The sequence below is a fragment of the Anolis sagrei genome, chromosome 2 (genome assembly GCF_037176765.1).
Source record: "Anolis sagrei isolate rAnoSag1 chromosome 2, rAnoSag1.mat, whole genome shotgun sequence".
Taxonomy (NCBI): Eukaryota; Metazoa; Chordata; class Lepidosauria; order Squamata; family Dactyloidae; genus Anolis; species Anolis sagrei.
The window spans coordinates 170,670,368-170,692,701 of NC_090022.1; the positions used below are offsets into that span (position 1 = coordinate 170,670,368).

The 22,334-nt window shown below is 40.5% G+C and overlaps 1 protein-coding gene across 17 annotated transcripts in view; it reads right to left on the reverse strand.

Annotated features, from left to right (window-relative positions):
* Positions 1-22,334, reverse strand: part of ADGRL3 (adhesion G protein-coupled receptor L3) — a 388,836-nt gene that overhangs the window by 165,587 nt on the left and 200,915 nt on the right. For all 17 annotated transcript variants that reach the window (XM_067464127.1, XM_067464130.1, XM_067464131.1 and 14 more), the window contains one exon: positions 10,615-10,653. In XM_067464127.1, the coding sequence (XP_067320228.1) occupies positions 10,615-10,653 (39 nt within the window). The remainder of the gene's footprint in view (positions 1-10,614; positions 10,654-22,334) is intronic.

Sequence of the window (22,334 nt, forward strand, 5' to 3'; positions counted from 1 at the left end):
TGGAGTCATCTTTAATTAATTAATTAATTAATTAATTTACTACATTTGTATACTGCCCCTCTCAGCCCAAAGGCGACTCGGAGTGATTAACAATAGGCAACAATTCGATACCAGTGCAGATACAACAAATTAAAGCAATCATAGATACTTCAAAATACTATAATGAGTATTTTGCGATATTTTGCGAGTAACAGCGATATAAAACATAAAAATCATACACAGCATTTAAAAACATTGTCAAAGCGTCTCCATCTCAAATCATTGTCTGGTTGCATCGTCGATTGTCCATAATATCATATATCTATGCCATATTTGGGAAGGCCTGTTCGAAAAGCCAGGTTTTCACCATTCCAAACTAGGAAATGCATGCTCCAGGATTATGTTTTTGAAAGGAGGATGAAATACACAGGACTGTTAATTGTGGCCTTTCTGAACAGGACTACATAGCTGGCAATGTCCTAATTAAACTAGTCTACACTGGGCTGCCCTTGGAGATGACTCAAGATGTTGCCCACTAGTCTAATTCTAGCAGCAAGATTGCTGAACTATCTTAGGGAAGACATATAATACTGTTTCTGAAGGAATGCTACTGGTCACCAATATAACTCCATTCTAAATTCAAGGTGATGTTGATTACATCTAAATGATAAAAATGTCTTCATCAAAGCATAACATTTTCCCTAAATCTATACAGCTAATTTTCTTTTATCAGCTATAGCAGTATAGACATTAAGTCTAGTTGTGTTCGACTCTAGGGGGTGATGCTCCTCTCCATTTCTAAGTTGAAGAGCTGGCCTTTTCTGTAGACACCTCCAAGGTTATGTGGCCAGCATGACTTCATGGAGTGCCGTAGCAGTATAGCTGGCTTAAAGAGGAGAGCATTGAAGCAGACCCAGACCTGCTACATTCAGATCAGTCCTATTCCTCCCCTTATGCAGGTTAAGAAATTGTCCCTCCCCATAGCAGTTCCTAATGTGGCTGCTCCAGAAGACTATACTCATTTGAGATCTGAATGAGATCAGAATGAAGAGAGGGGCCAGGAAGGCAGTTCCATCTTGTCTCCTGCACTTTGCTTATAATATATTGTATGTTGTTGTTGTTCATTCGTTCAGTTGTCTCCGACTCTTCATGACCTCATGGACCAGCCCACGCCAGAGCTCCCTGTCAGCCATCACCACCCCCAGCTCCTTCAAGGTCAGTCCAGTCATTTCAAGGATGCCATCCATCCATCTTGCCCTTGGTCGGCCCATCTTCCTTTTGCCTTCCACTTTCCCCAGCATCATTGTCTTCTCTAGGCTTTGCTGTCTCCTCATGATGTGGCCAAAGTACTTCAACTTTGTCTCTAGTATCCTTCCCTCCAATGAGCAGTCGGGCTTTATTTCCTGGAGGATGGACTGGTTGGATCTTCTCGCAGTCCAAGGCACTCTCAGAACTTTCCTCCAACACCACAGCTCAAAAGCATCTATCTTATACAATATACAATATATTGTATATACATATAATATTGATAATATTATAATGTAATACAATATACTACTACTAATAATAAAATGATATTAAAATTATATATTTTATATGCCCTCCCGAAAGATCTCAGACAGGCCCCTACTCTGATGATTTTCAGAAAGAATCTGAAAACCTGGCTGTTCCAACGTGCCTTTTCAGACTAGGAACCCCACTACCAACACCCAGAAGCACCTTAGTAGAGCCAAGATCACTTTTACCGCACACTGCACTTATATTTTTAATCCCATATCCCTCCGACACTTCAGCACTTTTTAATCTTGTACCCTACTCCGGCCGGCTCGGTTTTTAATAATGTCCTGTTGTATTGCTCTTATTTTTTTTTCTGCTTTAACTGTTTTATTTGCTATGTACTGTTTTGTTGTGTTGTGTTGGGCTCCGGCCTGTTGTAAGCCGCATCGAATCCCTTGGGAGATGCTAGCGGGGTACAAATAAAGTTATAATAATAATAATAATAATAATAATAATAACAATAATATATTAAATGTAATATTACTAATAATATTACAGTATAATGTTATAGTACAATGTAACATATAATATTAATATTGTGCTATGATAATAATAATATATTGTATTTACTTTTTACTTGTAAGCTGCTCTGAGTCCCCTTCGGGGTGAGAAGAGTAGCATATAAATGTCATAAATAAATAAATAGATAGATAGATAGATAGATAGATAGATAGATAGATAGATTTGGGGTCTCACTCTGTGGAGAGTAAGCCTCCCTCCAACAGGACCCTGCCTTTATTTCCCAACAATGGAAAATATTACAAATTCAAATGGGAAAGGTATCTGTCTCCTGACTAACTGGCTAGAGGCAGGTTTGCAGAAGCACTCCTAGCCAGTCATAAGAAAACTTTGCTAGTATCTTCTGTGTTTCGAATTGAATATTGTTACTAATAGCTCAATACTGCTTCTACATACTCTGAAAATACACAAGGCTAACTTTTTTGTACCAGACTAATGGGGATGGCAGTGATGGCAAATAAGATAGACAGTAAACTAAGGTGTTGGGGCTGCAGAAAGAACTGCAGAGTATTTTTGCCTCCCCTTCTTGCATGCTAGTCAATCTCATTGCTGATTCATGTTTTTTCAGAGCCATGTTCCGCCAATTTTAATGGGGGTTTATTATGAGCAAAAGTGTGCTGGTTAAAATATAAGATTATCTGGGGATCATGCATTAATCATTGAATTTTTAATCTGTTTAATCTGATTTTAATGTTGTCTGTAGGGCAGATTAACAATCTTTTGATCTTTTTCTCAAGACATCGTATGCCAAAATCAAGAAAACACGCTTTTCAAATTACTGCTGTTCTTTTAAAAAACTCTTTTATTTAAATTATTATCCTATTTTATTCAAAATGTGTCCCCATACTTTGCTTAACATACGAAAAGATCACCCCTGGATTTAATGTGTGATTTCTGAAAAGCTGATGGTAGAAAGTCTATTTACTATACAAAATGGGGGGGGGGGGGGGTACCAACAAAGTTGGTTTTCTGAACTCTATCGAGTGAATGTCAAGACTCATGAGAGCTTAGCTCTAGACTATTTTCAGTATTAAGATAATATGCTATCTTTAGAACATGATGCAAAAAAATAACACTTGAGGATCTGCAAAATTCACATCTTCAGCAGGATCAGGATCCTCAAGTATTATCTTAACACATCTGCCCCTTGCATCAACACAATCACCATAAACAGCTTGCATTCTCTGATGAATCTCCTTTGAGGTGACACCTTCTGCTACATATTGCTTAAGTTGCATTGATCGATCGTCTGCGCAGGGTTCCATACTTCGTCCTTTAACAACACAGTGCTAAGGCTTCCTGCCAAAATGGAACTGTAGAGGAGAGTCTATGGAACAAACCAGTACCTACCGCATACCAGTACTGCTATCTGTTGAGAAGTTACAAATGGAGGCATTACTTTTCATTTAATCCTCGTACAATGTCATGGATAATTTTGTTTTAAACTTGAGAATTTTCACTTTCCTTCATAGCTCCCTTGTTCGAGTGTCTTTCTGATTTCTTGACTGTGGTGCCATTTTGATATATTGCTGAGCCAAGATATATGATATATTTCATTATCCCAGTGTCTTTACTATCTACTTATACCATCTATGGTCATTATTTTAGCTTTATTAATATTCAGTTGCAAACTTGCCTTTGCACTTTCTTCCTTGACTTTCTTCACTAATCGTTCCAGGTCTTTGCTATTTTCTGCTACTAGTGTGGTGTCGGCTGCATATCTTGAATGGTTGCTGTTCTTTTCGCCCAATTTTGTGCCTCATTCCTCAATGTCTAATCTAGCTTTGCAGATGATACATTCAGTATATAAATTAAACAGACAGGATGATACAATGCAGCCTAGACTGGCCCCTTGCCAATTGCAAACCACTCTGTTTCTCTATGTTCTGTCCTAACAATGGGTTCTTATGCATTACGATAATCAAATTTTGTGGTACATCCATTTCTTTAAGAGTGCTCTACAGTTTTTCATGATTTACACAATTAAAGACTTTGCTATAATTTATTAAACACAAGCTGTTTTTTTCTGTTTGGTGTGCTCTATTATACAATAATCATGGTGGTCTGATGTCCTCTTTTTGGGGAATTGGAACGCATATTGAGCATGGAACATTCTTATGTTCACATATTTTAGTTAGAATGTGAATGCATTATGTCTCTATTCCTTGAAACAGCTCCATTGATATTTCATTTATTCCTGTTGATTCGTTTTTCCCAATTTTCACTTTACTTTATAAAATTGTGGCTCATCTTCAAATGATTCTTCCTTAAGCGGATCTGTCATCCTTTCATCTCTTTTTTTATAATTCTTCAGTGTATTCTTTCAACCAACTTTTGTATCTTCCTGATAATGTAGTGTGTTCTCCTGCTGGTTGCATTCCCATTCTTGGTTTAACGTTTTTCTTGAATTTTCCTATCTTGTGGAAGAGGTCTATTTTTTTGTTGTGGTGATTTTCTAACTCTCTGAATAGATTGCAATTGAAGTTCTCCTTGTCTTCGTGTAAAAAATGTTGAATTCACATTCTGACCCTATTTCTGTCAACTTTTACTTTTGCTTCTTTCTTGTTCTTAGTTGCTTACAGTCTCTTTTTTGCTAGATAATGTCTTTCCCATTCATCCTTCACAATGTGGCTCTTCTTGGTCTCCTTCTGGCTCTCTGTCAATAATTATTTTTTACATTTTTAATTTCTTCAGATTGTATTTTGGCATAGTGGTTGGTTTACTGTTTCTAGTTTGGCTTTACTCTAATTTTTGATATTAGCAGTTCATGGTCTATGGCACAATATGCTCCCGATCTTGTTTTTCCAGACTGAATGGAGCTTTCTCCATCTTATGATTAATTATCTAGTCTATTTGATTTCTATATTGACCATTAGGTGTCCATGTATACAGTCACTTCTTAAAGAAATTGATGTGCCACAAAATTTGATTATCGTAATGCATAAGAACTCATTGTTAGGACAGAACATAGAGAAACAAGAGTGGTTTGCAATTGGCAAGGGGCCAGTCTAGGCTGCATTATATCATCTTGTCTGTTTAATTTATATACTGAATGTATCATCTGCAAAGCTAGATTATACATTGAGGAATGAGGCACAAAAATGGGCAAAAAGAACAGCAACCATTCAAGATATGCAGCCGACACCACACCAGTAGCAGAATGCAGACGAAACGTCAGGAGAAATGCCTCTAGAACATGGCTCTATAGCCCGAAAAAACCCACAAGAACCTAGTGATTCCAGCCATGAAAGCCTTCGACAATACACTTCTTGGTTGTCTGAATGTGTTTGGATGAACAAATTCCTGGCTTCACAAATTCAACAGTTGTTCTCCTAGAATCATAGAGTTGGAAGAGACCTCATGGGCCATCCAGTCCAACTGGATGGCCCATGGCTGGACCAGATGGCCCAGCATTTTAAAATTTTTAATTATTACATTGGCCCGGCCTTAGTTTTAAATGTGTCATGGTGTTATTGTCTAATGTTAATTGCTATTGTTTTAATGTTTATTGCTTATTTTATTAGTTATTTATTGTTGTATTTGTTATGCTGTTGTTTTTTGTTGTGTTGGGCCTCGGCCTCTTGTAAGCCGCACCTTCAGGAGATGTTAGCGGGGTATAAATAAAGACTTCTTCTTCTTCTTCTTCCTATTATTATTATTATGAGGTCTCTTCCAACTCTATGATTCTATGTATGATTACTGCACTGATAATTATTTAAGTTCAGAGATGGAAAGAACCAGATATCCCAACTCATGGATAACGGTTGATGAAGATGGTTGAATTAGCTGGGATGGACAAACTGACAATGTTGATCACGGACAAATCTCTGACTAATTTTAAGAAAGACTGGGACTCACTGATCATTTTTCTATAGCAAAGATGGGGACAAGCTTCAACAATCGGATTTCTGATTTAGGAGAGCCTTATTAAAAGTAGAAGGGTGGATAGATGACAATATTTTAAGAGCGCAGAAAGTAAGAAGTAAAAACTAGCAGGCAATGAGTGTGAAACTTACAGCAATGTTCTTATTGTTTTATGTAGTGTGGTTTGTATGGGTTAGGATGACTGTTTTAAATAGAGTTGTAATTATAGTTTTACAGACCAAGAAAAACAATTTTTCTCCTTTTTTTGCTTGTTTCTGTTTAGAGGGGGGGGGATTGTTCTTTTTTTTTTTTTTGGTAAATTAGTGTATCTTTCTGTTTATTTGTATACTAGCTGTACCTGTCACACACTGCTGTGGCCAACCTTCCCTCCCATTTTCTCTTCTTTCTTTCTCTCCTTCCTTCCTTCTCCTCTTCTTCCCTCCCCCCCCCCACCTTTTCTTCCCCTTCCTCTTTCTCCCCTTTCTCCCTTCTCTAGCTATTCTTGGACTGCAACTCCCAGCAGTCCTCCTGATTGATTGATCCATCTATCTACCTACCCATCTATCTCTATCTAATATATCTATCTGGAGGATTGCTGAGAGTTGCAGTCCAGGAATAGGAAATTGGAAATAGGCAGGGATTGGGATGCTCTCAAAGAAATCAAAGAAGAAAGCTTGGAACTTGGAAACAGTGCATTTGGATCATCCTCCTCTACTAAAAGGCCTGGTCTCGGGAGTGCTGGGAGCTGTAGTCCAGAAGAGAGTGTGGATATGCTATTGTGCATTTTGTTTGCCAGGGGAGTCAATTTTGTGCATCTTTTTGTTAAGTCCCTTCTGTTGTGTTTTTCAGTGTTTTTATGAGTGATGGTCACTTGTTGACTTGATAGGTGTCTTGTGTCCACATTTGGTGTCAATTCGCCCAGTGGTTTTTGAGTTATTTATTTATTTCGGTTACTTCTACCCCGCCCTTCTCACCCCAGAGGGGGACTCAGGGCGGCTTACAAAGGCACAATTCAATGCCGGCATCACATAACAGTAGAATAAAAACAATATAGCAGCAATTAAACAATTAACAATCAGATTCTGCACTGCAACAATAAAACCAATAAAACCAATAAAACCAATAAAACCGATTTCACCTAATTAATGTTAATCCCACAAACATTATATTTTTATTTAGATAGATTTGTATTTCTGTTCTCTTGAATAAAATGTTAAAAATATTCAAAAAATAATCTACTGTTCTTTGGCTCCTTCTACACTAATACTAGTGCCAGTTTGGGAGGAACTGGTTTTGCCAATGGAGCTTTGCTTCAGACTGCTTTAAAGGATGCCCCCCCACCCAATCTTCTGGACAGATATACACTAGTACACTGGAGGCAAATGGGCTGAAAAAAAGGGAAAGAGACAGCAGTGGAGGTAATAAATTACCCCCTCCCCTTTTTTTTGTCGTGTCAGAAGTTGCTTCTGGTGTGAGAGAATTGGCCGTCTGCAAGGACGTTGCCCAGGGGATGCCCGGATGATTTTGATGTTTTTATCATCCTTGTGGGAGGCTTCTCTCATGTCCCTGCATGAGGAGCTGGAGCTGATAGAGGGAGCTCATCTGCCTCTCCCCGGATTTTAACCTGCGACCTGTCGGTCTTCAGTCCTGATGCAACAGGGGTTTAACCCACTGCGCCAGACATCCCCGAGGGGAGTTGATTCCCCCCCCCCCCGCTGCCCAGCCATACCCTGGGGGTGTCTTTCAACACCATTTGGGATTCTTTATTGCACTTCAGCAGGGGTGAGTGAGTGTATCTCAGATCATACTGGATCTGGGATTCACAGAGATCAGCTGCAGCACATGATATAGCTTACATCAAAATTTCTTGTGACTTTTAAAATATGCTGATTCCCATTTCCCATTGGGAGTGTGCATTTTGTGGTCACTCAAGTTGGATTGGACATGCAATGCATGGCTAGTGTAGATGCACCTTTAGTCTACAAAATATCTGCCTCAGGTTCTGTTTCTGGTTGATAAGAAGCCTTTAGGGACAACTAAACCATATTTTCAGTGAAATTAATTCTAGTGAAATAAATTCTAGATATTTCACATGGAACATGAGCAGAGGCTTGCAGACAGAGGGTTTTATTTAAGATAGGAGCTGAGTTATGTAACTAGACAAGGATTTGCACAGTATAGAAGCTCAAGTTTGCAGACTGGCAAGGTTTTGTATGGCAAAGGAGGCTATGTTTATGAAATGGTAAGGTCCTTGTATACCTGAAAACTGTTCTACTGAGGCAAATTGGTAGGTTTACATCCGCCCACCTTTTCTGTTTTCATCTGTCCCAGTTCTGTTAGCCCCATTCACTGCTGAAACATACATTCATGGTCCTTCCCTAACTGAAATCCAGCTCTTGGACTACAAAGAATTGTTTGTTTTTGTTGTGTGCCTTCAAATCGTTTTTGACATACGGTAACCCTAAGGTGAAGCTATCACAGGGCTTTCTTGACAGAATTTGCTCACAGGGGAGTTGCTTTTGCCTTCCCCTGAGGCTTAGAGAGTTTGACTTGTTCAAGGACAGTCAGCAGGTGTCCATGGTTGTGCAGGAGTCAGACCCTGGTCTTCTATCGTTCAAACATTCAAACCACTACAAGAAACAGAGTATCTCAAGAGTTGCTCTTTCTTGTTTTAGAGAGTTTTTTCTCATGACAGATAAAATTAACTGCAAATGCAACATGATATATTAATTTAGATGATGTTATAGAGAAATCTTCATTAAGAGCATTATAAGAAATCTATCATATGGGAATATGGCAGATTTTTCATAATTTGCCCATTTTAAAGTTCAAATCATGATACAATATCAATACCAGGAATGCGGAATTGAAAAAGGGGAAAGATCAAGATGCTCACAGCTACAGACATGGCTAAGCCACATAAAATAATAGATTTTAAGGTTTTAAATTCTCTGTGTTATTGTTTATATGTGAGTTATATTAATTGTACTGTTTTATTTGCTTGCTGTTTTTGTTTTTACTGATGTGTTGTTGGGCTTGGTCTCATGTAAGCTGCCCCGAGTCCCCTTGGCAAGATGGTGGCAGGGTTTAAATAAAGATTATTATTATTATTATTATTATTATTATTATTATTATTATTATTACACTGTTGAATGCATTACCCGTTTCAGTCTTATTTCCACAGCAGTATTAGGACAACAACTGGTTTGGATACTCTGCTGATCAACTTTATCAGGAGAAAAATTTGTGGGGCGGGGGGAAGACACTATATTATCATAGAATCATAGAATCAAAGAGTTGGAAGAGACCTCATGGGCCATCCAGTCCAGCCCCCTGCCAAGAAGCAGGAATATTGCATTCAAATCACCCCTGACAGATGGCCATCCAGCCTCTGTTTAAAAGCTTACAAAGAAGGAGCCCCCACTGGGGCAGGGAGTTCCACTGCTGAACGGCTCTCACAGTCAGGAAGTTCTTCCTCATGTTCAGATGGAATCTCCTTTCTTGTAGTTTGAAGCCATTGTTTCGCGTCCTAGTCTCCAGGGAAGCAGAAAACAAGCTTGCTCCCTCCTCCCTGTGGCTTCCTTTCACATATTTATACATGGCTATATTATTGTTCAGAAGGTGCTAGTGGGGGAGCCCCCGGTGGCGCAGTGGGTTAAACCCTTGTGCCAGCAGGACTGAAGAACGACAGGTCACAGGTTCGAATGCGGGGAGAGGCGGATGAGCTCCCTCTATCAGCTCCAGCTCCTCATGCGGGGACATGAGAGAAGCCTCCCACAAGGATGATAAAACATCAAATCATCCGGGCGTCCCCTGGGCAACGTCCTTGCAGACGGCCAATTCTCTCACATCAGAAGCAACTTGCAGTTTCTCAAGTAATTCCTGACACAACCAAAAAAAAAAAAAAAGTGGGGGACTCCTGTTTTTATTCTGAAAAGTGTTGTGCTAATTCCATTGATCTCTCATGTTGAATGATTTCCTGAAACTGGAAATAAGGTCCCTGGAAACTGATGTGTAGGACTGTGCATTCAGTCCCAGCACAACATTAGTCCCAGCTCAACTTCTCACTGCCTCCAGATCCATAGATGAAGGGAAATCCTTCAACAGTTGTTTTTAGATGGCTGTGATCTGGATGAGTGTAAATATGAACTGAAATTTAATCTAGAAAAGACAGAGAAGCATGTGCCCAGAGTACTGGAACTGAGTACAAAGGCTAATGTTGAAAGGCTTCTACACTGCATACAAATCTGAAAACATGCCAATATTTTGCTAGTTTGGGGTATTATCAGCTGTCTGCAGCTCGAGAGTTCACCCATGAAAAAGAACTAATAATTTCTGAAAATTATGATTATGTAAAAAAAAAAAGAACTTACGTTTTCCAAAGAAAAAAACATCACATAGACCATTGTGTACATTTTACTGAAACGGACTACTGTCACTGAGGCAATTAATGGTTAAATATGGGATTTTTAAATCATTGCTATAGTGCAATTTCTTTCTGTCTTCAAAACATTTGAACATTTTTGTCTTGTCTACTCTCTCTACTGTTTTCCTCATTATTTAATGTAAATTTGCTATAAATAGAGATGCTTTGCCATGTCTATCGATAGTGTTATAGCAGTGCTAATAGCTGTAGTAATAAATAAACACAAGGCAAAACAATTTTAAAGTATATAGAGAAAAAATGGAAAATACCTGGACATAGGCTCTGCAGGAGCGTTCCCGTTTCTGAAGCTGAATCCACAGAGATGGCAGTTACAAACACAGAAGGTTTTTTAAAAAGTTAGTGTCAGAAGAAAAGCAATCATATAGAATATCTACTGCACAGTTCATTTCTTACAACCCCATTCTAACATTAAATTCAACAGCATATACGAATAAAAGCAGTTCATTTTTGAAGTCCAACGACATGTTCAGCTGTTTGTTATGAAAAATAATTGAGACACATTGTAAATATCACAGATTTTCTTGATAATTAACTCACCCCACCATTTTGAGACCCTTTTCTGGAATTACTTTTTAATTTTTAAGACTTCATTTGAAAATGATGTGATGGTGATGAGATTTATCCGATTCAAAAACCCACTCTTGCTTGAATAAAATGAAAAATGCTTCCAAGTAGCTGATATGAAGAACCCTCTCATATGAATTCAGGCCTCAAGGAATCTGACCACCACAACTGGTGCAGAAAAATATCTAAGTGTGCATTTATATTGATGCAGTTGGACACCATTTTAACTGACAGAGCTCAGTACTATAGTTTTACAAGGTCTTTAGTCTTCTCTACTAGAGCGCTGATTCATAACTAACTATAAATGGCAGGATTATTTATTTATTTATTTACAGTATTTATATTCCACCCTTTTCACCCTGCAGGGGACTCAGGAGGGGATTACAATGTACACATACATGGCAAACATTCAATGCCATAGACACACAACACATATAGACAGACAGTCAGAGGCTATTTAACATTCCAATTTTCTGGCCACCGGGGGAGCTGTCACTTCACTGTCCATCTGCGACACTGATGAAGGACTTGCCGCATTCCCCGCATACTTTTGCTAGAGATTTTTTTATATAGCCTCGTAAATTTGTTAAATTAACCTCCCCACACATAGATAGAATCATAGAATCAAAGAGTTGGAAGAGACCTCATGGGCCATCCAGTCCAACCCCCTGCCAAGAAGCAGGAATATTGCATTCAAATCACCCCTGACAGATGGCCATCCAGCCTCTGTTTAAAAGCTTCCAAAGAAGGAGCCTCCACCACACTCCAGGGCAGAGAGTTCCACTGCTGAACAGCTCTCACAGTCAGGAAGTTCTTCCTCATGTTCAGATGGAATCTCCTCTCTTGTAGTTTGAAGCCATTGTTTCGCAAGATAAAACTGTTTGGGTGAACCACTTTTTAAAATCATTTTGGGATTTTTTACTGACTTTTTTCTCCTCCCCCACGTCATGACAGTAATTACTTTAATCCAGTGTAACTAACTGGATGAGCAAGCACTTATTTATCTCAATATTTTTAATAACTTTTCAAAAGGGAAGACAAATTTAATTAAATTAAGGACATCATGGAATGGCTTTAAAAATATCCCAAAGGTAGAATTACATCCTTTAAGATTCTGTCTCAAATACCTGCAACCCAACATTTCTTTGTGTTATGACAAAAAAAGCAGATTTGCTTTTAATTAAATATATTTCCAGGCACTTTCATACAAAGAGCTTTTAATAATCACCTGATATTTGGAGAATTAATCATTCTGATCATTATTATCCAGTCCGGCTTCCGTGTGGGGAATGGGACAGAGACTGTGCTGGTCTCCATCACGGATCACCTTCGATGCCAGCTTGACCAGGGCGGGTCAGCGCTGCTTGTGTTATTGGATCTCACAGGGGCATTTGACACAGTCGACCACAATCTTTTGACCCACCGCCTTGGCTGTTGCTGGAGTCAAGGGGACAGCTTCAAATTGGTTGTCCTTCTTTCTTCACAACCGTGGACAGCGAGTGGAGAGGGGAGGCCTGGTCTCTGAGAGGTCCCCTCTATCTTGTGGGGTTCCTCAGGGGGCCATTCTCTCCCCTCTGTTGTTTAACATCTATATGCGGCCACTTGCTCAGCTGGTTCGAGGTTTTGGACTTGAGTGTTATCAGTACACCGATGACACTCAGCTTGTGCTGAAGATGGAAGGCCGACCGGACTCTGTACCCGATTATTTCCATCAGTGCCTCGAGGCCGTTACTGGATGGCTGCGTGCCAGCAGGTTGAGGGTGAATCCAGCAAAGACGGAGATCCCATGGCTAGGTCGACCGGGCAGTGGGGATATCCAGCTGCCTACCCTGAATGGTGAGGCACTACGCCCGTCATCATTGGTAAAGAGTCTGGGAGTCCTTTTGGACCCTCTGCTGACGATGGAGGCCCAGGTCTCCGCCGTTAGCAGAACCGCTTTTTTTCCATCTGCGGCAGGCTAGACGGCTGGCCCCCTACTTGTCCAGGGACGACCTAGCTACGGTGATCCAGGCTACGGTCATCTCAAGACTGAACTACTGTAACGCCCTCTACATTGGCCTTCCTCTATCAGTGATCCGGAAGCTCATGTTGGTACAAAATGCAGCTGCTCGGCTTCTTGCGGGAATTCCAATGAGATGCCACATAACACCAATCTTACTACAGCTGCACTGGTTACCAATTGAGCACCGGATCATCTTCAAAGTGATGGTACTCACCTTTAAGGCCTTGCATGGTCTGGGGCCGATGTACCTGAGGGACCGCCTCACCCCCTACCAACCCCAGAGATCCCTCCGTTCTGAGGACCAAGATCTATTGGAAATTCCCAGTGTCAAGACCTTGTGTCTAACAGCAACCAAACGCAGAGCCTTTACAGCAGTGGCACCATCGCTCTGGAATACTCTGCCACCTGAAGTCCATGCCTTGTGAGACTTATCAGCTTTCCGCAGGGCATGTAAGACATACCTGTTTCGACAGGCTTTTGATTTTCAATATTGCTGTTTTTAAATTGTTTTAAAATTGTGTTAGATTTTAGCCATTCTTGTAAGCCGCTCCGAGCCCCAGGGGAGTGGCGGCATATAAGTTCGAATAATAAATAAATAAATAAATAAATAAATAATGCAGACTCTCAATAATTCAAAACAGGACATCAATATTAATACTTGTATTTTAAATAAAAACATAAAGTTTCAAATAATTTTTAATTTATCCTGATTCCACTACCCAATTATGTAATTACATATCAACTCATTTGTATAAGTGCAAGTGTTTAAATTCAAATCCTCTTCTTTTGTCCCATTCTCTAGCACTGAAAAAAACTGCTGCACTGAGCTTCCCAGACATATGGGGCAGGTTTATAAAGCACTTGAGTGGCTGTACGAAGCATGGAGTCTACCATGAAAAACAACTGAAGAAGCAGCATTATTTTTCAATCTGAATCAAGTATTTTTTTTTTTTGAAAAAAACATTTAGAATAAACAGAGCATATCTGTTTAGAGCAATTTTATGGGGGGAAAGCAAAAGCTTGTCATCTCTTTCTTCTTCTTTTAAAAAAGAGAAGTTGTTGAGAAAATAATAACAACATGTCCATAAGTGAACACAGTATGAGGATATATGACACATGAAAAGAAGATGAAGAACAACTAAAACCTTTGAAAGAATACACTATGCATTGACAAGTATTTCTCAAACCAAAGATGTTTTTTAAAATCGTGAAAAAAGCAAAAGAGACAGTTCATAACAATAGTAAAAATAGAATGAACAGGTGCCCAGCTACACTGGCAGATTATTGAGTGTAGATAGCACATTAGATAATGTGCTTTAGCCTGGGATAAATCCTGTAATGCAGTTTACATTTTGGTTAAAAAGATGCCTGCAAAACTCTGGATCTGGGTAAGGGGGCTGTGAAGACAGACATCTAGGTTTGCCACCTACAATCCCAGGTTTTTGTGTTTACAGGAATCTCACACACCCTGGGCTCAGGCAGCCTAGGGAGGTGGGGTGGCAGTGCCACCCTCCCCCCCCCCTGCATTCTGTTTTGCCTGCAAAACAAAGGTAAAGCCTCCTTCCCTCTCCAATGCCAGTGCATCATCAGTGAGCGTGATGCAGGAAATTGAGAGCCTTCAGGAACAGTTAGAGCGGCTTTCTCTTTGCTTTGCAGACAAAACGGAGTCAGGGAGCGAACGATGGCAGTTGCCATGCCTTGGGGTACTGATCCAGTGTCAGCACGCTGGGCTATATGACCATCCACCACCAATGAGGCAGTGGTTTTGCCCTGTAAAAGGGTAAAGGTTTCCCCTTGACATTAATTCTAGTTTTTGTCCGACTCTGGGGGACAAAAACCGCTGCATAACTGGTGGCTCAATATAAGCCCCATATCTGGAGATATGGGAAAAGGAGATACGGGAAAGGGATATCTAATCAACCAATTCGGCTAATTCGTGAGAAAACCTTAAAAATTCCAAAACATTCTCCTGATATGGTAAATCTGAGTGCCCAGGATGATGGCCTGGGATAAGGGTGGTGTTGCTGAACGCCAGGTCTGTTAATGGAAAGACAACAACCATCCAGGATTTAATCCTGGATGAAAAGGCAGACCTGGCGTGCATTATGGAGACCTGGTTGGACGAGGCTGGGGGGTTTAATCTCACCCAGTTTTGTCCGCCAGGTTACGCCATTAGCATCAGCCAAGATCTGGGGGAGGCGGAGTTGCAGTAGTCTACAAAGACTCCATCTCCCTGGTCAGATGCCCCATCCCGCAGTCAATCTATTCAAATGTGTCCCCCTGAGGCTAGGAGACTGGGACAGATTAGGGATTCTGTTAGTGTACCGACCACACCGCTGCACTGGAACCCCAGGTCTCGGTGGTGGCCGGGAGAGCTTTTACACAGTTAAAGCTTGTGCGCCAGCTGCGCCCGTACCTTAGGAAGTCGGACTTGGCTACGGTGGTCCATGCTCTGGTTACATCCCATATAGACTACTGCAACGCTCTCTACGTGGAGTTGTCTATGAAGACTGCCCGGAAGCTGCAATTAGTTCAATGCTCGGCAGACAGGCTACTAACAGGGGCGGGGTACGCCAGCTCCACTGGCTGCCAATTAGCTTTCGAGCACAATTCAAAGAGCTGGTTTTAACCTACAAAACCCTATACAGTTCCGGCCTAGTTTACCTGTCCTAATGTATCCTCCCCTATGAACCATCAACAGTGTTAAGATCATCTGGAGACGTCTTGCTCTTGGTCTCGCCACCTTCGCAGGCGCATCTGGTGGGGATGAGAGACAGGGCCTTTTCTGTGGTGGCCCCTTGAATATGGAATTCCCTCCCAAATGAAATTAGATCTGCCCCCTCCCTCCTGACCTTTAGGAAGCTAGTGAAAACCTGGCTGTGTAACAAAGCTTTTGTGCAATGATGTCTCAGACCGGCAATCGACTAATAGTACTGATCACAATATATGGACTGGAGATATCGACTGAGTTGGACACGATTTTATCTTGGCGAACGGCTTTTACGTAATTTTATGTAATTTATGTAATTTATTTTATATGTAATTGGTAACTTAATGTTGTGCGTTATGTTTTAGATTTTCAGTGTTAGCATTGAATCTTTGCTGTTAGCCGGTCTGAGTCCCTCTGCAGAGGTAGAAAAGATCGGGATATGAAAGTTTTAAATAATAAATAAATAAATAAATTTTGAATGCCAGTTCATTCTGCATTTTGGCCAGGGTAGAAGAGCCCTGAGATTTTGCAATTCCATCCAACCTTTACTTCACAAGTGTGCCCTTTACAGCAGGCTTGAGGTGGTGGTAATGGAAAGTTGCGCAAATAATTCCAATCCAATAGAATATGTTCTAAATGCTCACCCTCTTGTTAAATGGATTTAAAAGGAGATGTGCATATAAAGTTAAAAGGACATAAGCATTTAAAGTAAAGGACACATACATGAACATTTTAATATCCACAAGAATAGTACATTCTTTGTACATTTTGGAAAAAATAGTAATTCAGAGAAATCAGGGTTTGTGGCTTCTCTATGGTATATCACCATGAAAAGTAACAGCAAAATACATAGACAATACTGCTAAATTTCCACCTGTGGGCCAGATTCAGGTATTATACCTGTATCTACAACAAGGACATAAAAATATTGGACCAATAATGCTGAGCAAAAAAATTGGTTTTCTGAGTTCACAGGTGGCAAATCTGGTGATCTGACCAATGACATAGCAGTGTGAGGGAATTAGCTGAAATTCTAGGTCAGTTACTTGGTTAAATATATTTAATATGATTAAGTAGCATTGCATGTCCTGGCCCTCCAGTCCTGCTTCACGAGGCTGCAGCTATTGTGTCCAACAGAGGTATGTTTTCCTGTTGTTGTTGTTATTATTATTATTATTATTATTATTATTATACTTTATTTGTACCCCGCTAGCATCTCCCTAAGGACTCGATGCGGCTTACAAAGGCCAAGGCCACAATACACAACATTACAATACACTTAAAGCAAATTAAAAACAATTAAAGCAGTATTAAACAACAAAGAACTACAAGCGAGGGCATTGGTTTCCAGGTGGAAGGCGGTCCCGGTCGGGGTTGGCTTGACGCGCCTTCCTCTTGGCACATTTCTCTCTTTCACCCTCCATTCATGCCTCTTCAAATTCTGCAGCACTGCTGGTTACAGTTGACCTCCAGCTGGAGCGCTCATAGGCCAGGGCTTCCTAGTTCTCAGTGTCTATGCCAGAGTTTTTAAGGTTGGCCTTGAGCCCATCTTTAAATCTCTTTTCCTGCCCACCAAAATTCCGTTTTCTGTTCTTGAGTTCGGAATAGAGCAACTGCTTTGGGAGACGTTGGTCGGCCATCTGGAGAACATGGCCAGTCCAGCGGAGTTAATGGCGGAGGACCATCGCTTCAATACTGGTGATCTTTGCTTCTTCCAGCACGCTGACATTTGTCCGCTTGTCTTCCCAAGAGATTTGCAGGATTTTCTGGAGGCAGCACTGATGGAATCGTTCCAGGAGTTGCATGTGACATCTGTAGACTGTCCACGTCTCGCAGGCATATAGCAGGGTTGGGAGGGCAATAGCTTTATAAACAAGCACCTTGGTATCCCTACGGATGTCCCGGTCCTCAAACACTCTCTGCTTCATTCGGAAAAATGCTGCACTCGCAGAGCTCAGGCGGTGTTGTATTTCGGTGTCGATGTTGACTTTGATGGAGAGGTGGCTGCCATGGTAGCGGAAATGGTCAACGTTTTCTAATGTTACACCGTTAAGCTGTATCTCTGGCATTGGAGAGAGATTGGCTGGTGTGCTGGAAGAGGACTTTGATTTTCTCGATTTTCAATGACAGGTCGAGCTTCTCGTATGCTTCTGTGAAGGTGTTTAGAGTGGCTTGTAGATCTTCTGAATGCGCACAGACGACGTTGTCATCAGCATATTGTAGTTCTATAACAGATGTTGTTGTAACCTTGGTTTTGGCTTTCAGTCTGCTGAGGTTAAATAGCTTCCCATCCGTCCGATAGATGATTTCCACTCCGGTGGGAAGCTTCCCGTCAACAAGATGAAGTATCAAAGCGATGAAGATGGAGAATAAAGTTGGGGTGATAACACATCCCTGTTTGACACCTGATTCCACCTGTGATAGAAGGAAAGTAGAATGGCACCTGTGCCACAACAATGGCCACTAGGCACACGTGTATAGAATTACAGAATCATAGATTTGGAAGAGACCACAAAGGCCATGAATTTCAAAATTCATGGAGGCTTACTTTGTCTTACACAGAGAAGTTAATATTTGCGAAGCCTGGCAAAATAACATTGCTTGCATCCAGTCTGTCAATTTCAAGTGAATTATACTGTCTGAACTGGGGGCATATTTGTGTCATCTTGTCATACTGTCTTGAAACGTTTCCACTTTGTTTCTTCATCAAATGTTGACACTGTGTTTGTGGAAATATTTCTAATCATATGCTTCATGAAACTTTGTCTTACAAGGTTAATAATATGCAGGAATAAATTTTCAAATTCAATAATATTCTTAGTTATTATTCTGTATAATTTACATGCTCCACAAAATTTTAGGGGATGGTGGAAAAAGTGTCTATATATCTCTTAAGGATGCAATTATCCATCGACTCCCCAGGGGATTTTTGAGTGCTGATGACCCAGTAAATCACAGTTGGCATCAGATTTTCTGTCTCTAAGCAACGTAATTGAACATACAGTTGCTTAGCAACTCCAGGCATACCTGGATAATAAACATGTCCTTGGATCTTTTTTAGCTTGAATCCTGCTCATGATTTTCAGCAAAAAAAAAAAACCCCACAAAACCCAGTAACTGTTGATGTTATTCAGTACTATTCGAAGAAGCAAAACTAATAGTGGTTCGACAAAAAAATCACACATGGTGATTTCAATAAAATGTTAAGACCGAAGTACCGATGCAGCAAAATCCAATGAAAGAATGGGATGCACCACTTCAGAACACAATGGGAGGAGTCTTCATACCTTTGAATGTTTCCCTGCCATAAAAGCTCCCTCCTGGACTAGTTTTCTACAAAGAATGGGTTTTGTGCAAGGGTATATTATTCAAAAATGGAATCCCCAACTTGTAGTCTGAAGTCGTTGTCAGTTGTCTAACTTCAGTACTTAACTACACCTTTCTACTACGTATTTCAATTTGCCTCTTGTCAATTAATTGTATAAATTTTAATTGAGATAATAAGTATGAAAAACCTGACGTACAGAACAGAAAGAAAACAAAAGCATTTTTGTAAGCATTATGATTATATAATTCTATCTCTATAATACTGCTTCATTTGAGATTGAACTGGTCAACCTCCTTTTTTGCAATTACATGAATTAAATATTTTCACAGAATCATAGAGTGGGAAGAGACTACACATAGAGTGGGCCAACCGGGGTATTGGGTGGCAACCTGTGCTCAACGGAGTTACACTCCCCCTGAAGGTGCAGGTCCGTATGTGGCAAGGGAGAGAGAGACTATTTCCTATATTAAAAGCCTCTTTGCTCTTATATTGATTCAGTTTCTTCTTTTATATTGGCTGGGACCTTCTGCATGCTGTTAAACCTTTGTACTTTTATTCACAGGCAATGAGACACTCTTGTGTATAACGAAGTAACAAAGTTTATTTATAACTTCTGGCTCCAACGCTTGTGGTTACATTTGTGTTTTGTTGCAATCTTGAGGCTTACAGTCAGTATCATTTACTTGGTTTACTTTTCTGAATAGGCTTTCAATGTTTCACATTCACAAACATGTTACTTGCTTTACACACTCTTGGTTGAATTATATTCTGACTAAAACAACACTGGCTTTCTTAAAACTCGAGCTCTATTTAACTAACTGCTTCTCTATATCAGAAGTCTTTAACACATCTTCATAACTGCTTATTTCTAACAGGCACTCAAAAAACCAATTATTCTTTTCACACACAGATTCCTAACTGTCATTTTCAAACTCTCTCACTCTAACTGCTTCTTTTCAAAACCTTGGCTCCGCCCCTTTGGAATGTTCAGCTCTGCTCTCCCCAATTGTCATTTTGGCTTAGCAGCTTTTCAAATCCTAGGCCTATGCTAATCTGCATATGACCAATCGGCTTCACATATGCAAATGAATCCTATCTCTGCTGTTGCTACCTGTCTGTGCCTATTCTTCCCTATCTGCCATATGTAAACATAGAGCTATCCACCAAAAATTTAACATAGAGTAGCAATTTCGCTACACCGTAGCTTGAGTCCTCCTGGACTTAACGCTGTTGCTTGATGCTCAGGTGTAGGCGATGGCCGGAAGGGCCTTTGCACAACTCAAACTTGTGTGCCAGCTGCAACCATACCTCGTGAAGTCTGACTTGGCCAGGGTGGTCCACACCTTGGTTGCATCCAAACTGGACTATTGCAATGCGCTCTATGTGGGGCTACCCTTGAAGACGGCCCGGAAGTTTGAACTGGTACAACGGGTGGCAGCCAGGCTCCTTACTGGAGCAAATTATAGGGAGCATACAACTCCCCTATTAAAACAGCTTCATTGGCTGCCGATAACTTGCCGAGCCAAATTCAAGGTGCAGGTCATGACCTATAAAGCCCTAAACGGTTCAGGCCCCGCCTATCTCCGCGATCGCATCTCCTTCTATGAACCGGCACGAGCTCTATGATCTTCCGGGGAGGCCCTCCTCTCGGTCCCACTATTGTTTCAAGTGCAGTTGGTGGGGATGAGAGAGAGGGCCTTCTTGGTGGTGGCCCCCCGCCTCTGGAACGGCCTTCCAAGGGAAATAAGACAGGCCCCATCCCTCCCCTCCTTTTGTGAGAGCTTGAAGACCTGGTGGTTTCAACAAGCCTTTGAAAATGACCAGTTCTAACTCAGCCCCACACATTGTCGAATATGGCCTTATTCTTCCTACCAATTACCTAGATTCTTTCCTCTAATTGGCCCCGGAATGAACAGCCACAGACCCGTACCTAATATTATTGCTGCCTGCCATAGCATTGCTCTTAATTCCCAGGCCCCTTGAATTTTTGGGCTTTCACAAATCTTGGCCCGACCTTTTAAATTTTTAAATTGCCTTGAACAGGCAGGATTACTTTTAATATATGTGTGTTATGGTGACAATTTTTCTGCTTATATTTTGTTTTGTTAATCTTATGGTTGTTTTTTTCTTTGTATGTTTTATAATGTTACCTGGGAACTGCTCCGAGTCCCCTCGGGGAGATGGAGCAGTATATAAATATATTATTATTATTATTATTATTATTACTACTACTACTACTACTACTACTACTACTACACAGGGCCATCCTGCCTTGCAGGAAAAGCACAATCAAAGCACCCCAGTCGCTGTTTAAAAGCCCCCAAAGAAGGAGCTTCCACCACGCTCTGAGGCTATGAATTCCACTTTTGAACGGCACTAAGAGTCACGAAGTTCTTCCTAAGTTTAGGAGAATTAAGTGAAATCTCCTTTTCTGCAATCTGAACCCATTGCTTTGAGTCCTAGTCTCCAGGGCAGCAGAAAACAAGCCTGCTCCCTTTTCCTTATGGCATCCTTTCAAATACTGAAATATTTATGACTACCATGTTTCCTCTCAATCTTCTCTTCTGCGGGCTAAACATGCTCAGCTCTTTAAATCACTCAATACAGGGCATGGTTTCTAGACTTTTGATCATTTTAGTCGCCCTCGTCTGGACATTCTTAATCTAATTAATCAATATCAGGATTTTGTACAGAGACTACTTCCTTCCAATGGGTATAGGATTGCAGTGTGCTATCCTAAGCATACTTATCTTGTAGTTAACATAATTAAACACAGTGGAATGTCTGAGTAATTGAGAAAGGACTGCATAGTAAATTAGTAAATACTGAAGTTCAAATTTCATTAGTTTTAATTGAATTGTTTATTTAATTGGTTGTTTAACTTTAATATAATAAGATACTGTATAATTTTGTTGTAAAGTTTCTTAGGTCCCACCATCTGTAACCCCTTCATCCAGTGCTTGGATTGTAGCCTAGTTCTAAACTGCTGTTCTTCAGAAGGAAATCAACAAAATCAGTCAAGATGGAGTGCTCATGGTGAGAGATCATAGCAACCCATCATCATGGGAAACAAACTGGCAAGGTTGCTGGATGCCCACATAGTGGTTCTGGTATTGAGATTTCCATCAATAGTATTGAGATTTCCATCAATAGTATTAGGTTGTTAACTGTTTTTATACTGTAGCACTGAATTTTTGCTGTTCGTATTTGTTGTGAACCACTGTGAGTCGCCTTCGGGCTGAGAACAGCGGTATATAAGTAAGGTAAATAAATAAATAAATAAATAATTTTTTATTTCTCACTCTAACCTTTCTTAAACGGTAAGAAGCAGGTACATGTCATTTGCAAAAGTTATGTTTTGCAA